A 20,409-nucleotide genomic window follows, 5' to 3' on the forward strand; every position below is an offset into this window, starting at 1 on the left:
TGTTAGTTGAGTCTTATCATTTATCCAAGTTTCTAAACACAAAACACAAACTTTCCAATAAAAAAAATAAATCATATACAGTTTATTATGACCGTTCACGTCAAATCAACTTATGGTTGCGTTCAGCATGCATCCTCAGACCAGCCTGCATGCATTGCATATCTCATAAATTGTGATTCCATGCTGTTCGCTATCAAACTCTAATAACAATTTAGGTAAACTAATAGCGAACAGCATGGATCCTGATCAGACTGCGCGGATGCGCAGGCTAGTCTGGATCCATGCTGGTCGCAAAGCCATTATGTTGGTTTTGTCGTGACACGGCTCATATGTATTTTCAGGTCACATTTCCGTTATTGTTGTTTTAAAGCAGCATGCCTCCGGATTCATGGTAATTTTCATGAAAGTTTTGAAAATGTATTTAAAATTAAAATTTTGTGAATTGAACAAAGAAAGTAAAGTGCACATTGCAAACAGCACTAACAATTTAGGTAAATTAGCTAAAAGAGGTTGAAATATGCAAAAAATAGCCCTTACTATTAAATAATTAGTATTTTGACTCATCTGGAGGCATGTAACTTTAAAGGGCTTTAACACACGCGGACAGCAATCCTTAGAATACTAGACCGACGTATTAACCACTTGTTCACGCTGCCACTCTGGTCGTTAATATAGTATACCAATCTTTATTTCGTTCTTGCTGGTGATATTTAATAGTAAGATCATAACAAATTACGATATTTTCAATATATCAAGTATACCTGCATACCAGCAAAACCCTCTCCCTTTTTCTATGTCTCCACCAGCTAATAAACATATACTTTATAAAACTTGTAAGTACTCCAATTTCATACTTCAATGGGGAGTATATTACCAGGCCAATTCACGTGATATATATGAAATATCATCATTATTCATGGGGCACTTATATTCGTTGTTTTCGGGATAGGTCGATGCACGAATTTAATTTAATTTCTATTTCGTCTGATGTACGAATATTTTTAATCCCCTTCCGCGTAGCGGAAAGGGGATTATAGCAATGTCCTCCGTCTGTCCGTCCGTAACACTTTCGTGTCCGCTCCATAACTTTTAAACCACTGAAATAACTTGGCACAAGTGATCACCATAATGATACAATGTGCAGAGCGCAAGAATTGGGTTGCTACCCCAAAGGTCAAGGTCACACTTAAAGGTCAAACGTTAAAAAGTCTTCATTTCATAGTAAAAAGTCTACATTTCGTGTCCGCTCAATAACTTTTAAACCGCTGAAAAGATTTGAAAAAAAATTGGCAAAAGTGATTTTCATAATGAGACGATATTCAGAGCGCAGGACCGCTCTATCACTTTTAAACCGCTGAAAAGTTTTTGAAATAACTTGGCACAAATGATTATCCTAATGAGACGATGTGCTGAGCGCAAGAAATAGGTTGCTACCCCAAGGTCAATGTCACACTTAAAGGTCAAACGTTAAAAAGTCTTCATTTCATAATAAAAAAAGTATACATTTTTGTCCGCTCCATAACTTTTAACCGCTGAAAAGTTTTTGCAATATTTTGGCACAAGTGATCACCATGATGAGACGACATGCAGAGCATAATGATTGGGTTGCTATCCAAACGGTCAATGTCACACTTTAAGGTCAAATGTTAAAAAGTCCGCTTCATAACTTTTTAACCATTGAAATTTTAAAAAAAATAACTTGGCACAATTGATCACCATCATAACAACATGTGCAGAGCGCAATAATTGAGTTGCTTCCCCCTAGGTCAAATCACACTTAAAGGTCAAATGTATAAAAGTCTACATTTAATGTCCCCTTCATAACTTTTAAATACCCCCAGGGTCAAGGTTATATGTTCTCCATAACTTTTTTTACTTTCTGGAAGATTTTAATCACCAACGTTAGACTATGTGCTTATGATATGCATGGCACAACATCAAGGTCATTGTTAGTAAAAGGTCAAGAAGTGCCCATCATGTTCACTGCGGAAGGGGATTTAGCTGTCCTTCAAAATGCCTTGTATTACATTATTTACATTGTACTTTTTTGGTGGGCAAAAACAGACAATCGACTAATTTAAAAACCCACGAAAATGACATTTTTGTAAGAAAAAAAAACACGGATGTTTATGCCCCGTAAATTAAGTGAATTCACAGAAACAATCATTTAAATTTTCTGTTGATATGATGTTATATTAAATACTGTGATTTGATATGCATATTTTCAAATACCGCGACCTCATGCTTACTATATATAGTAAATTAATATATTTTGTATGATGTGGATGTTATTGCGTAATGTATTATGATAGCATTATCATGTTTTGCTATCGATGATGTACATTTTGTTTTCGATTTGAAACAGTACTAGTACTGGAATTTTTAACATGCAAACCGGTTTAGAGCAATACAGAAAGCGTTAGCACTGTCAGCGTCAATTTCGTATATGTTTGAGTAACGTAAAGAAAAGGAAAGTCTGAGCTTCCGGTTTTTGCATTTGAAAGTTCGTGAACATTTCACAAGGCAGTTAAAAAAATACCGTTCTAGTCAAGTTAAGCACAGGCGTATGCATTTTGAAATACTCCAGAATTTACAGTACATTTCAGTTTAAAGTATTTAACGTAATTAAGTAACGACTGTTGCGATAAAATAGTACACATGTAGAATAATTTGATAAATTATGTGTAAAGCAAGCTAATGTGATTCCACGTGAAGAGATTTTATAGAACATTTCAAAAACGAAGCATTGTCCATTGGACGGCGAGTGGAGCCTCACGTGCAAAAAACCGCCGACAGTTTGAATTTTACTGTTTATATAACTGCTTACTGATTAGTATTTATGTTACTCATCGCTGGATTTCAGAACTTTCAGTGCTTTGATTATTCGAGACGATTTTGGATGGTGACAATGTTCCTAATTGACCGTGCACTACCTCCTTTTCAATAATTATTTTACTGTAATTTGAGAAACAGGAAGTTAGAAATGGCACGGAAGTGTCCTTTTTTGAAAAGATATGTCATTTTTCACAGCCATTACTAGTATTCAAATAGGAGAATAATAGGATCTCTATGTGCAAGTGGTCTTTTTCACAGGTTTTACTATCCTTTCATTTTCTTTGTTCGTTTGTTACTTCGCGTACACACATGTTTTTGTGTATTACTATATAATTATCGGTTATCAGTTCATCAAAGTATAAACGAATTATCTAGTTTTATCTACCGAAATTATTACTGAAATCGTTTAAAATGAAAAGTAAACATAAACGCGGAAAGGTTACAAAAGGCAAGATATCCGAAAATAAACATTGACTATAAACGGAATATAATGGTCGGGTTTTACATTGTAATTCGAGCTGAACGTAATTCTCTTCTCACCATAGCTACATATGTCTTATTTAAACAAATACGGTAGCCAATAATATAAACTTGATTTAAAAGATTAAATTGCCATGTTTCGTCCTTTAATTTATGAAATATCTGTAACTCTTTATGAAAATAAACACTTTTAAAATACTTACAAGTGGTCATGAAATCTTGATCGAGTGAAAGATTAATCAAAGTAAGTCATCAACACAAGATTTGAGTCATGGAGTTTATTTTTATGCCAAAACGTGAGCTCTAAATCGAACCAATGAGTTACAAAATGCAGTCTGCGTGCCCATCAACGTTAAAGGGACTCCACTGAAGTCTAAAGGCTTAAAAACAATAAATTTGATTTTCTTACATAAATGAGCTTGGATACTAAAAGAGAAAGATATTCAAAGATAATTAAGAAACATACTTAGAAATACATGTAAATTGAAAAATGTATTTTTGTGTGCTTTACCTAGCCGAATTTGAGTAAAATTGCAACGCTATTCAATTTTAGGCCATATTTAACAATTTGAATAATTATTCTGGAAAAAAGGAGTGAACTTTACACACCACGTTATTGGTCTAGATCTACATTAAATGGAACATTAATTTGGAAAACTATTTTCAGTCCCGTCATGTCAAAAATGTCAGCTGAGTCCCTGTAAGACTATAGTATAATGTAATGAAGAATCATTTTATTTATTGAAAATGATCATGTAGCTAAATTTATATAGCCTCTGTGGCCGAGTGGTTACTGACGCTGCTCAGTCTATTCATTTGTTCATTTTATTTTCATGTTAGTATGTTATCCAGCTTTTCTGCGGAAGATGAGTGGTTCTACTCGAGTACCTGTCCGTGTTTCACTTTGAATAATGTAGGTAGTGGGAAATATTTGACTGGCAGGTCACCATATGGCAATTACAGTTTAGATGTGACAAAATCAACAATCAGTACGATATATTAAACGAAAATCAAAAAGTATATATGGACTTATTTTTTATGTAAAAACAAAATGCATATTTTTCTTCTTAAAGGGTTAATTACCATAAAGTTCAAATTGTTGTAAAATGTATTATATTCACTAATGAACAAGAACACCACTTTCGTCCCATTCAGATTCCTACGAAAATGTTGCTATAATTCCTGAATTCTGAATAAAATTTTGAGTTAACAAATATATATTATGATAATGAATATTTAGATAATAATATTCTCACGTGAGAAATGAAAAAGGAAATGAACAAAAATTATTAATTGATAAATTAATAGCATTTTTCGCATAAAAAACTAGAATAAATAAATAAATAAAAAAAATGTAGAAATGACACACCAAAGCTTGGAAAATAAGCATAACGAAATAAAAATAAATCTTGATAAAATTTTGATAAAAATCCCCTTCGTCTTTTTAATAGTAACGTATTAATGTATTCCTGCATGTTATGCGTAAGAAACGACTAAATGTGCCCTTCCTAAGAAAGGGTTCACATGAATTTTATTATGTTTAAATAATTGGTTTACACCATGTTAGATGCACATCATTTGAAGAAAAAATGTTTTTTGTCATAAATTAGAATACTAAATCACTTTAAGTGCACTTATTGACGAACAGAAACATAAGCACAAAAAATGGTTCGGGTAATTGGCCAATGAGTTTTTTTTAAAACTATTACATGACCACCAAAAGGAAAGTTTTTGAGAAATGAAAAAATAATTTTTTTTTCTAGCTCACAAATGACCTTAAATCCTTACCATGTTGACTCTGTGTATCAGACTTCTCTTGACGGTCTTATAAAGGGATTCATATTACTAAAGTAAGGTAATCTGCATGGACATCAAAGGCTGCCACGGCTAAATTCATGTACTGACAGCTTTTCTACATTTTAAACACTGACACTCAAAATTAATATGGAACTTTTACGAAAAAAAAACAAACAAAAAAAACAAAAAAAAACAAAAAAAAAAAAAACATGTATTAATATTGCATACGCGATAATTTGCTCATAATAAACGTAAGACTTTATCCGCAAGAAAAGAAGGTGTTCTCTCCATTCCGTTTTCTCCTATCCTTTATTTATTCGTAAACGTTAACCCCTTGGATAATAATTTTAACAGTATTAGTCAGACACAATAAAATATATTGAAGCACCTTATATATAGATAAAGTAATGTGTCTGTTTATTTGTAACAGATAAGAAACACGGCTTATTTTGATTTAAAATGCAGTTTATTTGTACTGATATGTGATTTATAAGTGTAAATTAGAAAAGTAAGACTTTATGGGCCTTTCACGACAATTCAACAAATACTTTTACAACTTTCATGTGAACTATCGGTGTTATCAAGTCAATATACGTAATTTAAGCTCTGATAGCATTGTTTGGATAAAATAAAAGTGGTACACACAACATTGTTTTAACAATTGTAAACGAGTTCAATTTCTAATTACTAATCAATAATAATTTAAAAGTAAAGAAAGTATATACATGTATCTAACACATATACAACGAGAATCCGCGCAAAATCTTTTTTGTCCACTTCCGGTAAAGTCTTTTTTTTTATAATCCTCAATTTCTTAGATAATCCCAAAGTATTTTTTAATAATCTCAAAGTTAATCATAATATGTAGCGAAAACACTACCGACAGCTGTGAATTCGCCCGATTCAAAGGTAGCAGTGGCGTAATTGTCATTTTCTTTATTCCACAGACATCGACTCACGTGCCGCATGCTCTGTCCCTGATTTTCTAGAATCATGACATGCGCAATCAACTTGTAACGCTGACAACCGGAAGTCTTTATGCGTTCTTTAATCAATTCGGCTAAACTTTTGCATAAATTTGGAAACTTCTTTGGGTCGTATTTCTTTCCTTTCAAGTAATTTTCCAGCACATGCCTGATAATTTCTTCTGCCTTCTTCGTAGAAAATCTTGTTTTATCGTCTGGTTCGAGACGGTACGTGTTTTCGTACTGTTTCTGAATCTGTGATTCTGAGCCACTCTTTGAGAATGATCCACCAAAAAGTTTAATTTTGTGTCTGAGTCTCATTAATTTGAGTTTTCCTGTACCGGTTGAACTTTCGCTCTGCATGGTTCCGGCTCGATCCCTGGTACCGTGTGATTTATGTGACACAGCGTCGTGTTTAGGATCAGCAGTCTTCCCTGTGGCGTTATGTGCCTTCAACACTTCCTTACTCAATCCTTTTTCCATTGTGATAATATCACGTTCGAACGATTTGTTGAATTAAAACTTTTCTAATTCAAGGATTAATTGTTCAACAAACAGACGAGTTTAATTTAAAGTTATCCAACAAATCAGATATTTCTTTAGAATCATTTGTAACTAACAAGTATTGTATGTATTTAACATTCAATTCGAAATGACAAATGAGTAAAACAAACAAACTCTGCGCTTCACTTAATCTGGTGAAGAGTAATGTCTAATTCACCCTAAAATGTCCGGTTTTTGTCTCCTGCAATTTTATAAATCCTTAAGATATTTAAACTACTGTGCCGTGTTAAAGCTCTTGTGATGTGAGAATATATATTTTCTTATCAACTTTTGATTTAAACGTTCCACCCCTGTAGTAGTGTATCAACAATGAACATAATTTTACAAAATAACATTTAAGTATCTAGTTACGAAAATCGAAGGTCGGAATGGTTTGAAATTCGTTTTAACAGTTGATCCTTTCACAAAAATAGCCAATATTAACTGAAAATCCCAAGGTATATTTGTGACAAATTGCTATTCAATTGTAGGGCAATTTAGATGTTATTAAATTGTAAATATATATATATGAAATACCTGCATAGTGATATGCCATACAACAATGCGTTTGGTAGTTTGAATGCATGGTTTACTGATCAAGGTTCAACATAATTTCACCATAGATATTTATTCTGTCAATATTTTTATTGACACACAATACTGAATCTAAATACCAGTATATACATATCTCTTACAAGGTTCACATAAAGTAAATAGAATAAGAAAAAAAATCCATAAATTTTAACAGTATAAAGAGCGACTGGTTTTCAAAAGGTTGCAAGTATATTTGTTTGACTGTAAGTCAAAAGTTTCAAGACCGTAAAATGAAAAAAAAGCAAACAACACAAGCGAAATTCGAAATATTCATGAGTAAAGAGTGATATTTACTATGCAATATCACATTTATTGTTATAATGGAAAGAACGTAGAGTGATATTTACCATGCAATATCACATTTATTGTTATAATGGAAAGGGTGTAGAGTGATATTACTATGCAATATCATAAATATCATATTCGCAAATATTGCGATGATGGGAACAGCGTAGAGTGATATTTACTAAGCAATATAAAAAGTATCGTTATATAATGGAAAGGGCGCAGAGTGATATTTACTATATGATATCACATTTAATTTTCATTATGACAAGAATGTTTTAGTGATATTTTCTGTACAATATCAACTTTATTGTGAAATTTACTATACAATACTAGTATCACATTTATTGTTTTAATGGAAAAGGTTTTTGAGTGATATTTACAAATTTAACTCGTGTTAATGTATGTGAACAAAGCACCCATTGAATATTCATAACAATAAGCGAATTGATTTAAATACAAAAATGTAGTGAAAAAAGATAACATAATGATATTATTTATAATTGTGATATACGATCATAACAAATTCATATAAGCATAAAGTATATCATTCTGAAGTAGTCATAAAATTATTATGAAGTAGTCATAATATCATTATGAAATAGTCATAAATTTTATCTCAAGCATGCTAAGTTGATCCTTTGTCAGGGCTTAACATTTCTCATCAGATCACGTGTTCATGTATTAGACCAATCAAAATACGACTGATGTGAAGTAACAAATCTTGTGCAGTAGGCAGAAAACCGTGACTAACGCTTTTGAATAAATGTACAAACTCGTCCTGTATCTCACACGATATTTTCTTCGGGTCTGGTCATACAATACAACACTTATATAATCTGGGTTGTTTGTCTATGTCTGACACTAATAATCAAAGTAACCAGGCGCTGTCAAATTTTATTGATGGTCACATGACTTACCGTTCGTTGGTGCCTTAATCTGAATATAATTCGACCTAATCAGTTCGATGATAAATTCGGATGAATTAAACATGGTGATATTTTTCATTCGAATTATAAAGACAAATACCTAAAAGATGCCATTTCTTTTTTATAAGGGTTTGAGTCATATAGCCATACTGTTCACATCTTAAAGGGACTCCACTGAGGTTTTTTGATGTGAAGGGACCGAAAATATTTTTTTCAAGATTTTTATATAGATGTATGTTTAGACCAATAACTCATGTACAAAATTTCAGATAATTCGCTCACTCCGTTTCCCAGAAATAATCAATTTTAGTGTGCAAAATTGGCCCGTTTAAACGCTTTTCACTCAAATCCGCCAAAAATTGCATAAAAATCGATTATCAATTTCATACTGTGTACATTTATATATCATCTATTGCTTGGTTTCAAATTTAAATGTACCAGATGATTTAAGAAAGAATTTCAAAATTTATTATTTTAGGCTATTGGACCTCAGTGGAGTTCCTTTAAGCCGAATTTTTAGTTCAACTGGCGAACCGTTCCTTTATGTCATACACACCACATGTAGTTTTCTACGTAGAATCGCCAACTTTCCTTTAGTTCGGAATCATTCTTGATAATGTTTGCACGTCGAGCAAAATTTTATTCAGATTATTACATAGGCATATAATAATGAACCTAGATATCTGCCTTTTTAGCCGGTTTAATTGTGTTCTTGGTGTTTAACACTGCTCTATTGATAGAACTAGTTCTTGTAATGCATTTGATTTACAATAAAAGCTGAAGTTTATAGCTGAATATCATATGACTGTTCTTTATGCACGAGCTATACTTCTTATGTCATATTTTATCATAATTCACGACCATAATTAATCATAATTCACCCTCCTTATTATCGTAAATCTGAAAAAGAAAAAAATGAAAAAAAGTATATCAAATTAAGAAATCAATCCCATTTTCAAAGAGAATTTATTTCGATTATACCATATCAATTTACAAAGTAAATACTTTATTGAATCGTTAACCTATAATGAAAAATACAGTCGAATGAGAGATACTGAGAAAAGGAATTGTGTTTTTTATTAAACCACCTTTGAGGTATTTATGATTATTGGCATTTAATGTTTATCACAACCAAGGTTGTAGACCTTCTATAAAGGCTGCTTTGAAATCATTTTAAAAATAAATTGATCTTTATAAGTTTGCCGGTTTAAAACATTAATTGTAGAAATGATAAATTACATAAATCATTCTTCGGTTTAATAAAGCCCTCATTCGTCTTTCCGAATAAAGTTGACTGTTAAATAGAGTGATAGATTCAGTTGGCCTTTGTGTTGTTTAATGACGGTGGCCACTTTATTTCAAAATAAGTACATTCTTTTTAACCCACAGACTATCCAGGGGCTTTAAAAATTTGTCAATTTTATTTTCGTATTATTTCGTTTGAAAATGACCCATAGACATAGCGTCACCCTAGTGCAATATCAGGTTAACTCCTAGTAAATTATATAAGGATTTAACCCGTTACTGCACTCATGTGACTATAAGATTACTGAGATCATTTATCGAATTTTTAATTATCATTCTATTCGCTACTCTTCCTTACAACAATTATCTGTTAAAAGTACATTAATTTTGATATTCAATAAACATTTTTTTTCACGTTTGCAACGTCGATTTTCATTGAATGATTGAAGTGTTTACATTTTCTATATACGCGTCTTCTATTAATCAAAGAAAACAAGTGTGGGCATTATGAAATGTGTAGTAAAATAATACTTTTGAATAAGTTTTAAGGCCGTTTATAATACGTCGATCGTGACGTTAATAATAATCTTTCTACTAATGCACGTTTGTAACGTCGCTTTTCATTGGATAATCGTGACGTTTATAAAGGTTTTTTTTTATAATACTGCACGTTTGTAACGTCGCTTTTCATTGGATAATCGTGACGTTTATATAGTTTTATATACACGGCTACTGCCGATTCATGGAGAAATCTTACCTTTCCTCTAAAAAATGATGCGTGCTGTATTATAAATTCGTTATAAAGATTGTTGACAGGATATATGGCCGTATATAAACGGTTGTTTGCAATATAACCCTCGTCTAACGGCTCGGGTTATATTTACAAACAGCCGTTTATATAGGGCCATATAACCTGTCAACAATCTTTATAACTAATAATATACATGGCTGCTGTCGATTTATGAAGAATTCTTACTTTTTTCTCTTAAAAAAATGAGGCTTGCTGTTTTATAAATTCGTTATAGATATTTCTATATAATCGGTTGTTTGCGATATAAACCTCGCCCAGCGGCTATGGTTATATTTCCCAACAACCGTTTATACAGGGCCATATAAAATGTCAAAAATCTTTATAACTAATATTATAGGCGGCTGCAGTTTATGATTACATTTATTTTGTTTCCTCTTATGAAGAAAGTTTGCAGTATTATAAACTCGTTATTAAGATTTTTTGTCAGGTTATATATGACCGTATATAAAACGATAATTTGCAATATAACCCTCGACAAACGGCCTGGGTTATATACACATACAACCGTTTTAGGTCCATATAACCTGTCAAAATCTTTACAACTAATAGTATAAACGGTTATCTGCTATAGAATCCTCACACCGCGACTTGGGTTATATAAGCATACAACATTGTATAAAGGGTCATATAACCTGTCAAAATCTTCAAGATTAATAATATATCCTAGCTTTATACAAATGGATTGAGAAAAGTTTTAAGTTTTTTTTTGTAATACCTGAAATATTCTGTTTTCAAATGACGTGTGTTCCAAATAAGACGCTCTGTGTTTACATTTGAGAAGGTATATCACCGTTGCTATGGCAACCACCATGGCAACAAGTGACACACATGCCACAGTGATGGCAACGACAATACTATGCTGATTCTCGGAATGTTTTGAATCTGAAAAGCATAAAGAAATTATTTGCAACAAAATTTTACAACAACAACAACAACAACAACAAACAACAAAAATATGTAACAATATTGTTAAGCCTTAAGCTGGTTAAACCGGAAGTGATGAGCCTTTGTCACCGGTGTAGAGCGGTCCATCCGGTCCATCTATGACGGCTGACCAGGTACTAGACTGTTGGTTCTCAAATTGAATGTTCAAAATTCAAAGCAAAGCAAATGCATTAACAGGTTAAGGGCTAAAGGGATTCCAATGAGTTTTTTTTGGCATGAAGGTACTGGATGTAATTTTTCAAGATTAATGTTACATATGATGTAAGTCTAGACCAATAACCTTTGCGCAAAATTTCAGATCATTTGTTCACTTTGTTGTATCAGAATAATTATTTTAAGTATTTATTGAAAAGCGCTGCAATGGTTTTTAGTCAAATCGGGTTAAGAAAAGCACAAAAAAGACGATTTGAAATTTATTTCTGAGTATATTTTTCGATTACTTTGCATATCTTTCTGTTTATTAAAGCGCCCAAGCTCAGTTAGGTAACGAATTCAAATTTGATGTTTATAGGCTTTAGACCTCTGTGGAGTCCCTTTAATTTTGATATACACTTCGATACTGTAAACGAAGAACAACAAAAAACAAAACAAAACCCACAAACAAACAACAACGCACGTATGATTACGTCATAGCTGTAACGTATTATTGCTGACGTCACGACTGTCACGTTTTAAATCTCCAAAATGATACATCTGCGCAAAGGGTAAAGGTCTTATGTCAGCGCGAAAACTGACGCCTTACAAAAAATAATAATATATATTTCTAATATTTCAAAATGCAGGTCAAATCTATCAATATGTTATAAAACGCAAGTCATTAATGTTAAAAAGCATCAAAACTTATCAATTTAAATATTTTAGAAGACAGGGAACGCCACAGGTTCTATATATTTTTACGAGTATATTGACACTTTACGTACAAAGCTTTTTATCTCTTTATGATAGAGCAAAAACAGGGGTTATATATGACCGTCTTTATATTCATTTTTCGAGTGCGCAGTTACGTGTTTCATGCACTTTCCCACGTTATCTAGATTTTGTATAAACTGTCACGATTATTTTGCAAGTAAAGTAGTGATAAATATCATACCGTGCAAGGGCCATAACCCTGGAATGCAATTCATCAGTCATATTACTTTCGTTGTGTAAAAAATAAAGGTAGCTACATTTAAAGCAGCATGCCTCCAGATTCAGGCTAATTTTCATAAAAAATGTATTTAAAAGAAAAATATTGTGAAGTGAACAAAGAAAGTAATTAATGCTTTGCAAATGGTACTTACAATTCACGTATTTTACCCAAAAGAGGCCAAACTATGCCAAACATAGCTCTTACTGCATTAGTCATGCAGTAGAATTATGGTGATAAATGCTGCAAAATCATTAATCGCACAAAATATGTACATTATTACTGAAGCCTTAAATCAGTTTTCTTTCCTTAGTACATTTCTCTCAAGTTTGATTTTCTTGAACTATTTTGGCTCATTTGGAGGCATGTAGCTTTAAATTATACAACGTAGTTTTTGCCTAGCCATATATCAAATTATTTCAATATCTTTTCGAAATTTACATCTCCACTAAAGTATTTCCATATCATTTTTAAGCCTTCTTTTTCAATTTACACCAAAAGTGTACACATGTTCGTATTATTTAATCCAGTTTTATGTCACACCGATCCTGTGAAGGTCATACGCCGGTTTTCCAAGTTACTGGAGTAGGAAGTCCTCAAGTGCCAATCCGTGCTCCATTTTAGGCACGAGATGGCACCTTGGTAGAGCCACCGAGTATCTATTAGCAAGATGAATAGCTTCCTCACATGAAATATACCTTACTCCCTGACGGGCGATCCTACATCGCTAATATAGATTGAGCGTGCATTAATGAAATAGGTGCGCGTATTTTTCTTTTAAGGTTTAAAAGAATGCAACTTGGTTAGAAATTTTGAAAATAAAATTCGATATACAAATTATATATCGTAGATATATATACGAAAGAACAATGATTATTTAACTCCTTCCACCTAAATTCCTTAAATGAAATTGTTTATCTTTCATTCTGGGCAATACCTTTCACCATTTTCAGGAACAATTTTAAAGTATGTACTAAGTGCCAGTTTTGCCGGCAGTGATCGCATAGGAAGATTCTCTTGCCACCAGAGGGCCAAGGCTGGTTGGCAGCAATTATATTTTATAGTCCTTAATTACCTTGTCGCAAAGTCTGTTGAATTTATGTCTTATTCTTACAAGCATAACTTACATTGCCACTTACTATAATGATGCAATGATACAAAATGCATCCGATTGGTAAAGGTGATGGTTCCGTCTTTGCGGCTTATTCCCAGCCATACCGTGTATATACAGCCAGGTATCAGATCCTGCAAAACATAGGTGTCGCTGTTGGCCGACACGCATGATTTAAGAAGAGTATCCTCGTTGTGAGAACGAGTCCAAAGAATTTCTATATTATTGACGTCTGCTGCAATTTTATTGGGAAGACGATTCCACGCCATAATAATAGAAGATGCCCGAATGGATACATTGAGTGACAGAGAATATTTTGAGTTTGATACTTCTGAAAAGAGAAAAAAATCAAATAAAATGGATCTGTTATTTGTTTCCCCCGGTCCTTCTTCTTTTGACGGGTATGGTGGATCGTACTGGACATTAGCAACGACTTTACCTTCAGCTTTCAGGTCAATACAGAATTAGTTGCCAAAGGGGTGAGGGGAGGGGAGTATTGCGGGTTTACTATCTGAATGTCCTACGGCGTAGGACGAGATATTGCGTACTGTCGGTCCAAAAGTCTAAGTCCCACGGTAGTTTTAGCGGCTGGGCTGATGTTACAAATGACAGGTGCATCGGTGCTAATAAAAATGTTCATAAATATACTATGTGACTTAAACACGATGTAGTGTGTTTTATGACTATACCGTAGATAGTCAGGACATCACTGACTTATAACTATCATGTGAAATACATGTACATTGTTGTACTTAACAAGACTATCTGTATCGCATAAGAATGGACTAATATTTCCAAAAAAAAATGCATTTTCTCTTCTATTTATAACTGAAAAACAATAGAAACATAAAACAGGAACTTTGAGGAATTTTGAGTATAGCTTGTTAAACTTGAAACTTTGTTAGGTAATTTAAAACCCTTTGCAATCAATTTAAAATCAATTATTAATCAATTATGTATACATGTACATTGTATTTTACTTTTATGTACATTGTATTTTACTTTTCAGTTACATAATACAAGCTAAAGAAAAGAGTTTTTTATGATCAGGTAAACAAACTAACCGTAGAGAATACAATAAACAAAGAAAATAAGTTTTCACCTTTAATGGAAGACGTATTGAAGAACGTGGTTGCTAAGCGACGCTCTCCTGGATGCGCAATGAGCTGCGCCTCGTACCAACTCGAGTGATATAAACACTTTAGCATTATATTGGTATCTGAGAATATCACTCGTTCTGTATATTGCCAATCTGCCCTGCTAAACGGCTTATATTGGATGACAAACGATGATATGTTATTTAGTAGAGATTCAGAAAGTGTCCACGATACAAAGGCACTGTTTGAAGACGAGTTTATTGCTGTAAAATAAACCTTATGTGTTCTTGTCATTAGGTGGTTTGGAGCACCCACGTGTAAGCCTGAAAGAAAATTATACGGGTCTTACAATTGTAAGATAAAGGGTGAAAAGTAATGAATAGATTGATAAATCATAGGGGTAAGTATCTGGTAATTAAAAATTCTTACACACACAGGGGTTAGTATCTGATACTAGTAATTAAAAAAATACATACACATTAGCCAAAAGAAATCACGAATAATGGCAGGTACGCCAAACAAACAGACGGACGAAACTAGCAATCGCTCAGAAATGATGACATATGATATGAAGAATTTTAAATGCACGTGAATTTGACGAAGATCAATATTAAGATGAGCCGTACAAAAGAAATTCATCGGATCCAGTCGAACAGCAAACTTTACCATGGGGTAGCTCACGTTCTTTTTAGCTAACATTTTTTTATTAGAAAGTATTTGATTAAAATCAAGTAGCGATAATTTGTTAACTTTATATCTCTATCTTGTATTATTTATTTGAAATGTGATCTACCCAGATGTTTACAAAACGTGATTCAATTTCTATATTTCTTTTACTCATAAATCAAACTATTGTAAGAAAAGAAATAAATTACGAACGCTTTCAATATTTGAAATGTAAGTTCAATTGTATTGAATCTATAAATGACTCTTAATTTAATATCGAGAGTATAAAGTATAATATAAGAAGGTGCTTAGTGAAATAGCTATGTCAAAAAAAGAAAATCTCCCCGCGAGGTAACCTGTCTGTATTTAAGAATGATAGGATGTTATTTCAATTCTATTCATTGCATAAGACAACATAGCAGTTTCATAGTTTGAAAGATTGAATTGCCAACATTGTATTTTAACATTATCCAAGTAAAGTTTTGATTATTTTTGAAAAAGATACTTATAACGAAACACAAAATAAAACTATTTTTCAGTTAATAAAACAGTTATTGTAAAGGTGGGTCAACATAAAATCAGTTAAAGTTCATTTTAATTCTTCAAGTCAAGCACCAAAACCAACTTTATAACTACAAATCTCACAGTCTTCAAAGTGATTTGAATTGATGTGGAATTAAAGAAATATAGACTGATTTAGGTGATATCTAATACCGTTATCTCAAAACAAAATGTATTTTACTGACACACACTGGTTTCTCTTTTAGTCACTTCTTTATCCGTTAAAAAATACGTACTGTAATTCATTTTCTAAACGCAGAAATACTATGATGCTGAATTGTCTCGACTTCTGACCAGTAACAAAGGGGTACGGCTCATTGAATGTTCACAAAATATGTATCTGATGATAGAAAACATTTATCCTAAGTCAGAAATGAATTCTAAGTCCATTCCCATTACACTATATACTAATATATAGACAAGGGTAACAACTCCCATAAGAAGGTGTCTATGCCCAATCAGGGGTTTGGCCTCGCAGTTTTTTACACGATACAGCATAAATAAAAAGGAATTATGCTATTTGTAGTCGAATGATTTATCTATCGAACCAATGTAAAACTTTTATTATATCTCTTATATTTAACGAGTACTGGCCGTCAAAGTAACAAAAAACTGTTCATTTTCGCGAGGTCGACATCGATCGTGGCTACGCAGGAAACACAAAGTTACACGACTGTTGCAATCGTTGGAGATAATATCACAAGCATTTATCATGCTGGGCAATTAAAAATACATAAAAGTAATCAAAATATACCAATAACCTATAATGACAATGTGATATAAACTCACCTGCGGCTTCAAAATATTTCCCTGTTGAAATTTCTATAAAACACCGCCATCTTGACGAATGTAAACAACTGTCATCTGATTGGTCGATTTATTTCCCGAAAATATACCCGTAAATTTCCGAAAAATACCGACCAATCAGATGACGGTTGTTTACATTCGTCAAGATGGCGCTGTTTTATAGAAATTTCAACAGGGAAATATTTTGAAGCCGCAGGTGAGTTTATATCACATTGTCATTATAGGTTATTGGTATATTTTGATTACTTTTATGTATTTTTAATTGCCCAGCATGATAAATGCTTGTGATATTATCTCCAACGATTGCAACAGTCGTGTAACTTTGTGTTTCCTGCGTAGCCACGATCGATGTCGACCTCGCGAAAATGAACAGTTTTTTGTTACTTTGACGGCCAGTACTCGTTAAATATAAGAGATATAATAAAAGTTTTACATTGGTTCGATAGATAAATCATTCGACTACAAATAGCATAATTCCTTTTTATTTATGCTGTATCGTGTAAAAAACTGCGAGGCCAAAACCCTGATTGGGCATAGACACCTTCTTATGGGAGTTGTTACCCTTGTCTATATATTAGTATATAGTGTAATGGGAATGGACTTAGAATTCATTTCTGACTTAGGATAAATGTTTTCTATCATCAAATACATATTTTGTGAACATTCAATGAGCCGTACCCCTTTGACCAGTAAGATACTATGACCGGAAGTCACCGGAAGTCACCGGAAGTTACGAAAATTTTAAGAACGAAGTGAGTTAAAATTTGACATACCTGGAATCTGTACGACTTTCGTCTCGGAAATGTATTCTGGGATAGCTCGTTGTGTTCTATCAAAATCTATTTTTAGTTTAACGTAATAATATATATTCTTGAAAAGTTTTGGAATCACTAGAAAGTAGTTTTTATCAACACTGTACAAAACGTATGGTTTTCCAAAATCTCTAAACTCGAGCGTATCACTTGACGTGTTTATGACATCACTAAATTTAACAGTGACGTTTGACGCCCAGCTTGTAAAGTTGATATTGTTGACGTCACTTGTGTAGAACAACGTCATTTGTACGGCGGATAGCTCGATCTTTGTTGAGATGAACTGGAAGCGGACTAAGATACTAGAGGAAACTGGGTACTTTGTGATTGTGTACGAAGTAAGAACATCACTGTCTTCTGAAAATGAATAAAACAATTATCTTCATTTATAATTAATAAAATATAAACATTTGTACATAAAATTACACTTGCAAAAGATTGCTTCAGCATATCTAACGTTTCTGATAAGCGTATCTGATATGTAACGTCGTGTTTCATTGGAAAATCGTGACGTTTACACGGCTTCTGTCAATTTATAAAAAAAATTCATTTTTGCTTTAGAAAACAAAAAAAATGCTGTATTATAAATTCGTTATCAAGATTCTTTACAGATAATATGACCGTATACATATAAAAGTTTTTTTTTGCAATATATCCGTTGCCAAATGGCTCGGGTTATATATTCAAACAACCGTTTATGCAGGGTCATATAATCTGTCAAACAGATTTAAAACCGACAATATATACACGTGCACAGAATAGCGTAAATAACGAATTAATAACATCTTCAAATAAATTCGAAAGAAAAAAAAAATATAAGATTAACAGCTTTTTTATTCCTGCACTCTAAAAATACATATGTATAAAGTAACCATTTAAATCAAGGTTTTACTCTTTTACCTGATTGTTTATCGCAGATAATCTGGTTACAGCACTGGTTGTCAATCGGTGCTGGATCAGGGCATGTCACTGATGGTTCTGGCAGTGCTGCGGCGGTACATCTACTTAGGTTTACACACTTTATCTCCCTTGAAGGCGTGCACGTGCAAATATCACAGTCGTCTCTTTGAAACCAAGTTCCTACTCTATGTGATACGTTCAAATATTCGCACACGTTTTCTGCAAAATGCAGGGAAAATGATGATTATATAATTATATAGATGAAAGCAGTTTTATTATATGTAATGGATTGCTGTGAAAATTATGTACATGTACATTAATTCAGTCAGTTAAAGTTTGACAACATAAGTAACTTTTTGCAATTGTTAATTATGTTTGTTTTTTTCGTGTTCATTGTACTAGTTTGGTAATTTTATATTAATCAAATTAAGCTGAGGTGTTAAGTGGTAATGTTAATAAACAGCAGCAACAACAAAAGGTGAAGTTCCCTCCAGGAGATTGCAGCAAAGTTCGCCGTGATGGGTTGATGGGCAATAATAATACTAATTTTTATTTATATTCGAATAGATCTCAGGTAAATAATGTTTATTGTTTACAATATATAGGTATAAACATTTTTCATCAATATTTATTGGCCACTGTTAAAATCATTTTGGAATGGCCATTTAGTTAGGTGCTAAAGTGATCAAAATAAATTTTTATTACACCAGTACGAATTTTAATTTAAAACAGGTCTAAATCCCATATGCTTCAGTTTTAAACATAACATTTTAAAAAAGATATTTTAAGTGCTTTCACGATCAACTCGTCGCTTTAAAATTTCAATTTATCTGACATGCGATTAGTTTTGTTTACAGTTTTCTTTTCATCGTTTCAAATAAATACACACTCTCCCCGTTTGATATTGTCAAAAATATGTCAATAATAGATACAGGTTAAAGTATTTCAGGCGAATTTAGGTTTTATTGTATATCTGATATTGACAGACGGGAAATTAAAACTTTAAATACAGTTACATTTTTTTATTAAGTTTCAAATAAAATGTTATTTACACTCAATGGACTATTATATTGATTTGAAAGATTGTTTGTCGATTAAATTACAAGTTTAATTGCGAAATAAACTGAAGTAAATAATTCAAATATTATATAATCAATTCATTAATTTTTTAATACACTAATTCAAAAATACTTTAAGAAATCAAAGGGAAGCAACTCTTGCGTATTATTCATTTATCATTACATCGGTTATCGGACACTATGCTTAATTTATCAATACTTGGCACTGTAGTGTAAATCAATCGTTATCGAACTTTGAATGAACCCATTGCAGAATTTGGTATTAAAACATCCATAGGATTGTAGAAATGTAGATTGTAGATCTGTAAAAAAAAAACACCCCAAAAACAGTGGACGTGCATAAATACCTGTTTAATTTCTTATGGCCTAGTCCGTCAGCCTAAAAAGATTCTCCCTAGGGAATTGGTTAAGCATAGCACCTCTATAATGCCGTCCGTTTTTTACCATCATTATAAATAACTTGACTTAAACAATTTAGCCCCGATACAGAGTCCGTATAAATGTCGTACAATGCTCGCCGATTGTAGGCTGGAATGAACATTAACTAAGCCTAACCAACTTACCAAGTTCGTGACACTCGTACACGTCACAGCATCCATCTTCTGACTTTGTAAGAACTGGATTTGAGCAGTTTTCGGGAACCATGACGTCAGCACAAAGTGGCACGCACGTGACCGAACCGTCGTAGCACGTGCAATTCTCAGCACAGTCTATTACCCAAGAATACTCGTGCTGCACGGGTTTCCCCAAATATGTACAAGTATCTGTAGGAGTGAAATATTCTATTTGAATTTGTTATATAGGTACTTAAATAGTACTAA

The 20,409-nt window shown here is 32.6% G+C and overlaps 2 protein-coding genes across 4 annotated transcripts in view; both read right to left on the bottom strand.

Annotated features, from left to right (window-relative positions):
• Positions 1 to 5,556: 5,556 nt before the first annotated feature.
• LOC132722431 (dynein light chain Tctex-type protein 2B-like) lies at positions 5,557 to 7,072 on the bottom strand. The gene has a single exon (XM_060706942.1). The coding sequence runs from the start codon at positions 6,558 to 6,560 to the stop codon at positions 5,964 to 5,966; it is 597 nt and encodes a 198-aa protein (XP_060562925.1). The 5' UTR covers positions 6,561 to 7,072; the 3' UTR covers positions 5,557 to 5,963.
• Positions 7,073 to 9,199: 2,127 nt separating this feature from the next.
• LOC132722430 (uncharacterized) overlaps positions 9,200 to 20,409 on the bottom strand; it is a 123,453-nt gene continuing 112,243 nt past the window's right edge. For 2 of the 3 annotated variants that reach the window (XM_060706939.1, XM_060706941.1), the window contains exons 5-11: positions 20,152 to 20,352; positions 18,510 to 18,728; positions 17,571 to 17,966; positions 14,769 to 15,086; positions 13,683 to 13,997; positions 11,200 to 11,366; positions 9,200 to 9,328 (exon numbers count right to left, since the gene is read on the bottom strand). In XM_060706939.1, coding sequence (XP_060562922.1) covers positions 9,299 to 9,328; positions 11,200 to 11,366; positions 13,683 to 13,997; positions 14,769 to 15,086; positions 17,571 to 17,966; positions 18,510 to 18,728; positions 20,152 to 20,352 — 1,646 coding nt within the window. In that variant the 3' untranslated portion in view covers positions 9,200 to 9,298. The remainder of the gene's footprint in view (positions 9,329 to 11,199; positions 11,367 to 13,682; positions 13,998 to 14,768; positions 15,087 to 17,570; positions 17,967 to 18,509; positions 18,729 to 20,151; positions 20,353 to 20,409) is intronic. The other variant, XM_060706940.1, reaches the window with a different exon arrangement.

Source organism: Ruditapes philippinarum, unplaced genomic scaffold (assembly GCF_026571515.1).
Source record: "Ruditapes philippinarum isolate M1 unplaced genomic scaffold, ASM2657151v2 ctg40_1_1_1_1, whole genome shotgun sequence".
Taxonomy (NCBI): Eukaryota; Metazoa; Mollusca; class Bivalvia; order Venerida; family Veneridae; genus Ruditapes; species Ruditapes philippinarum.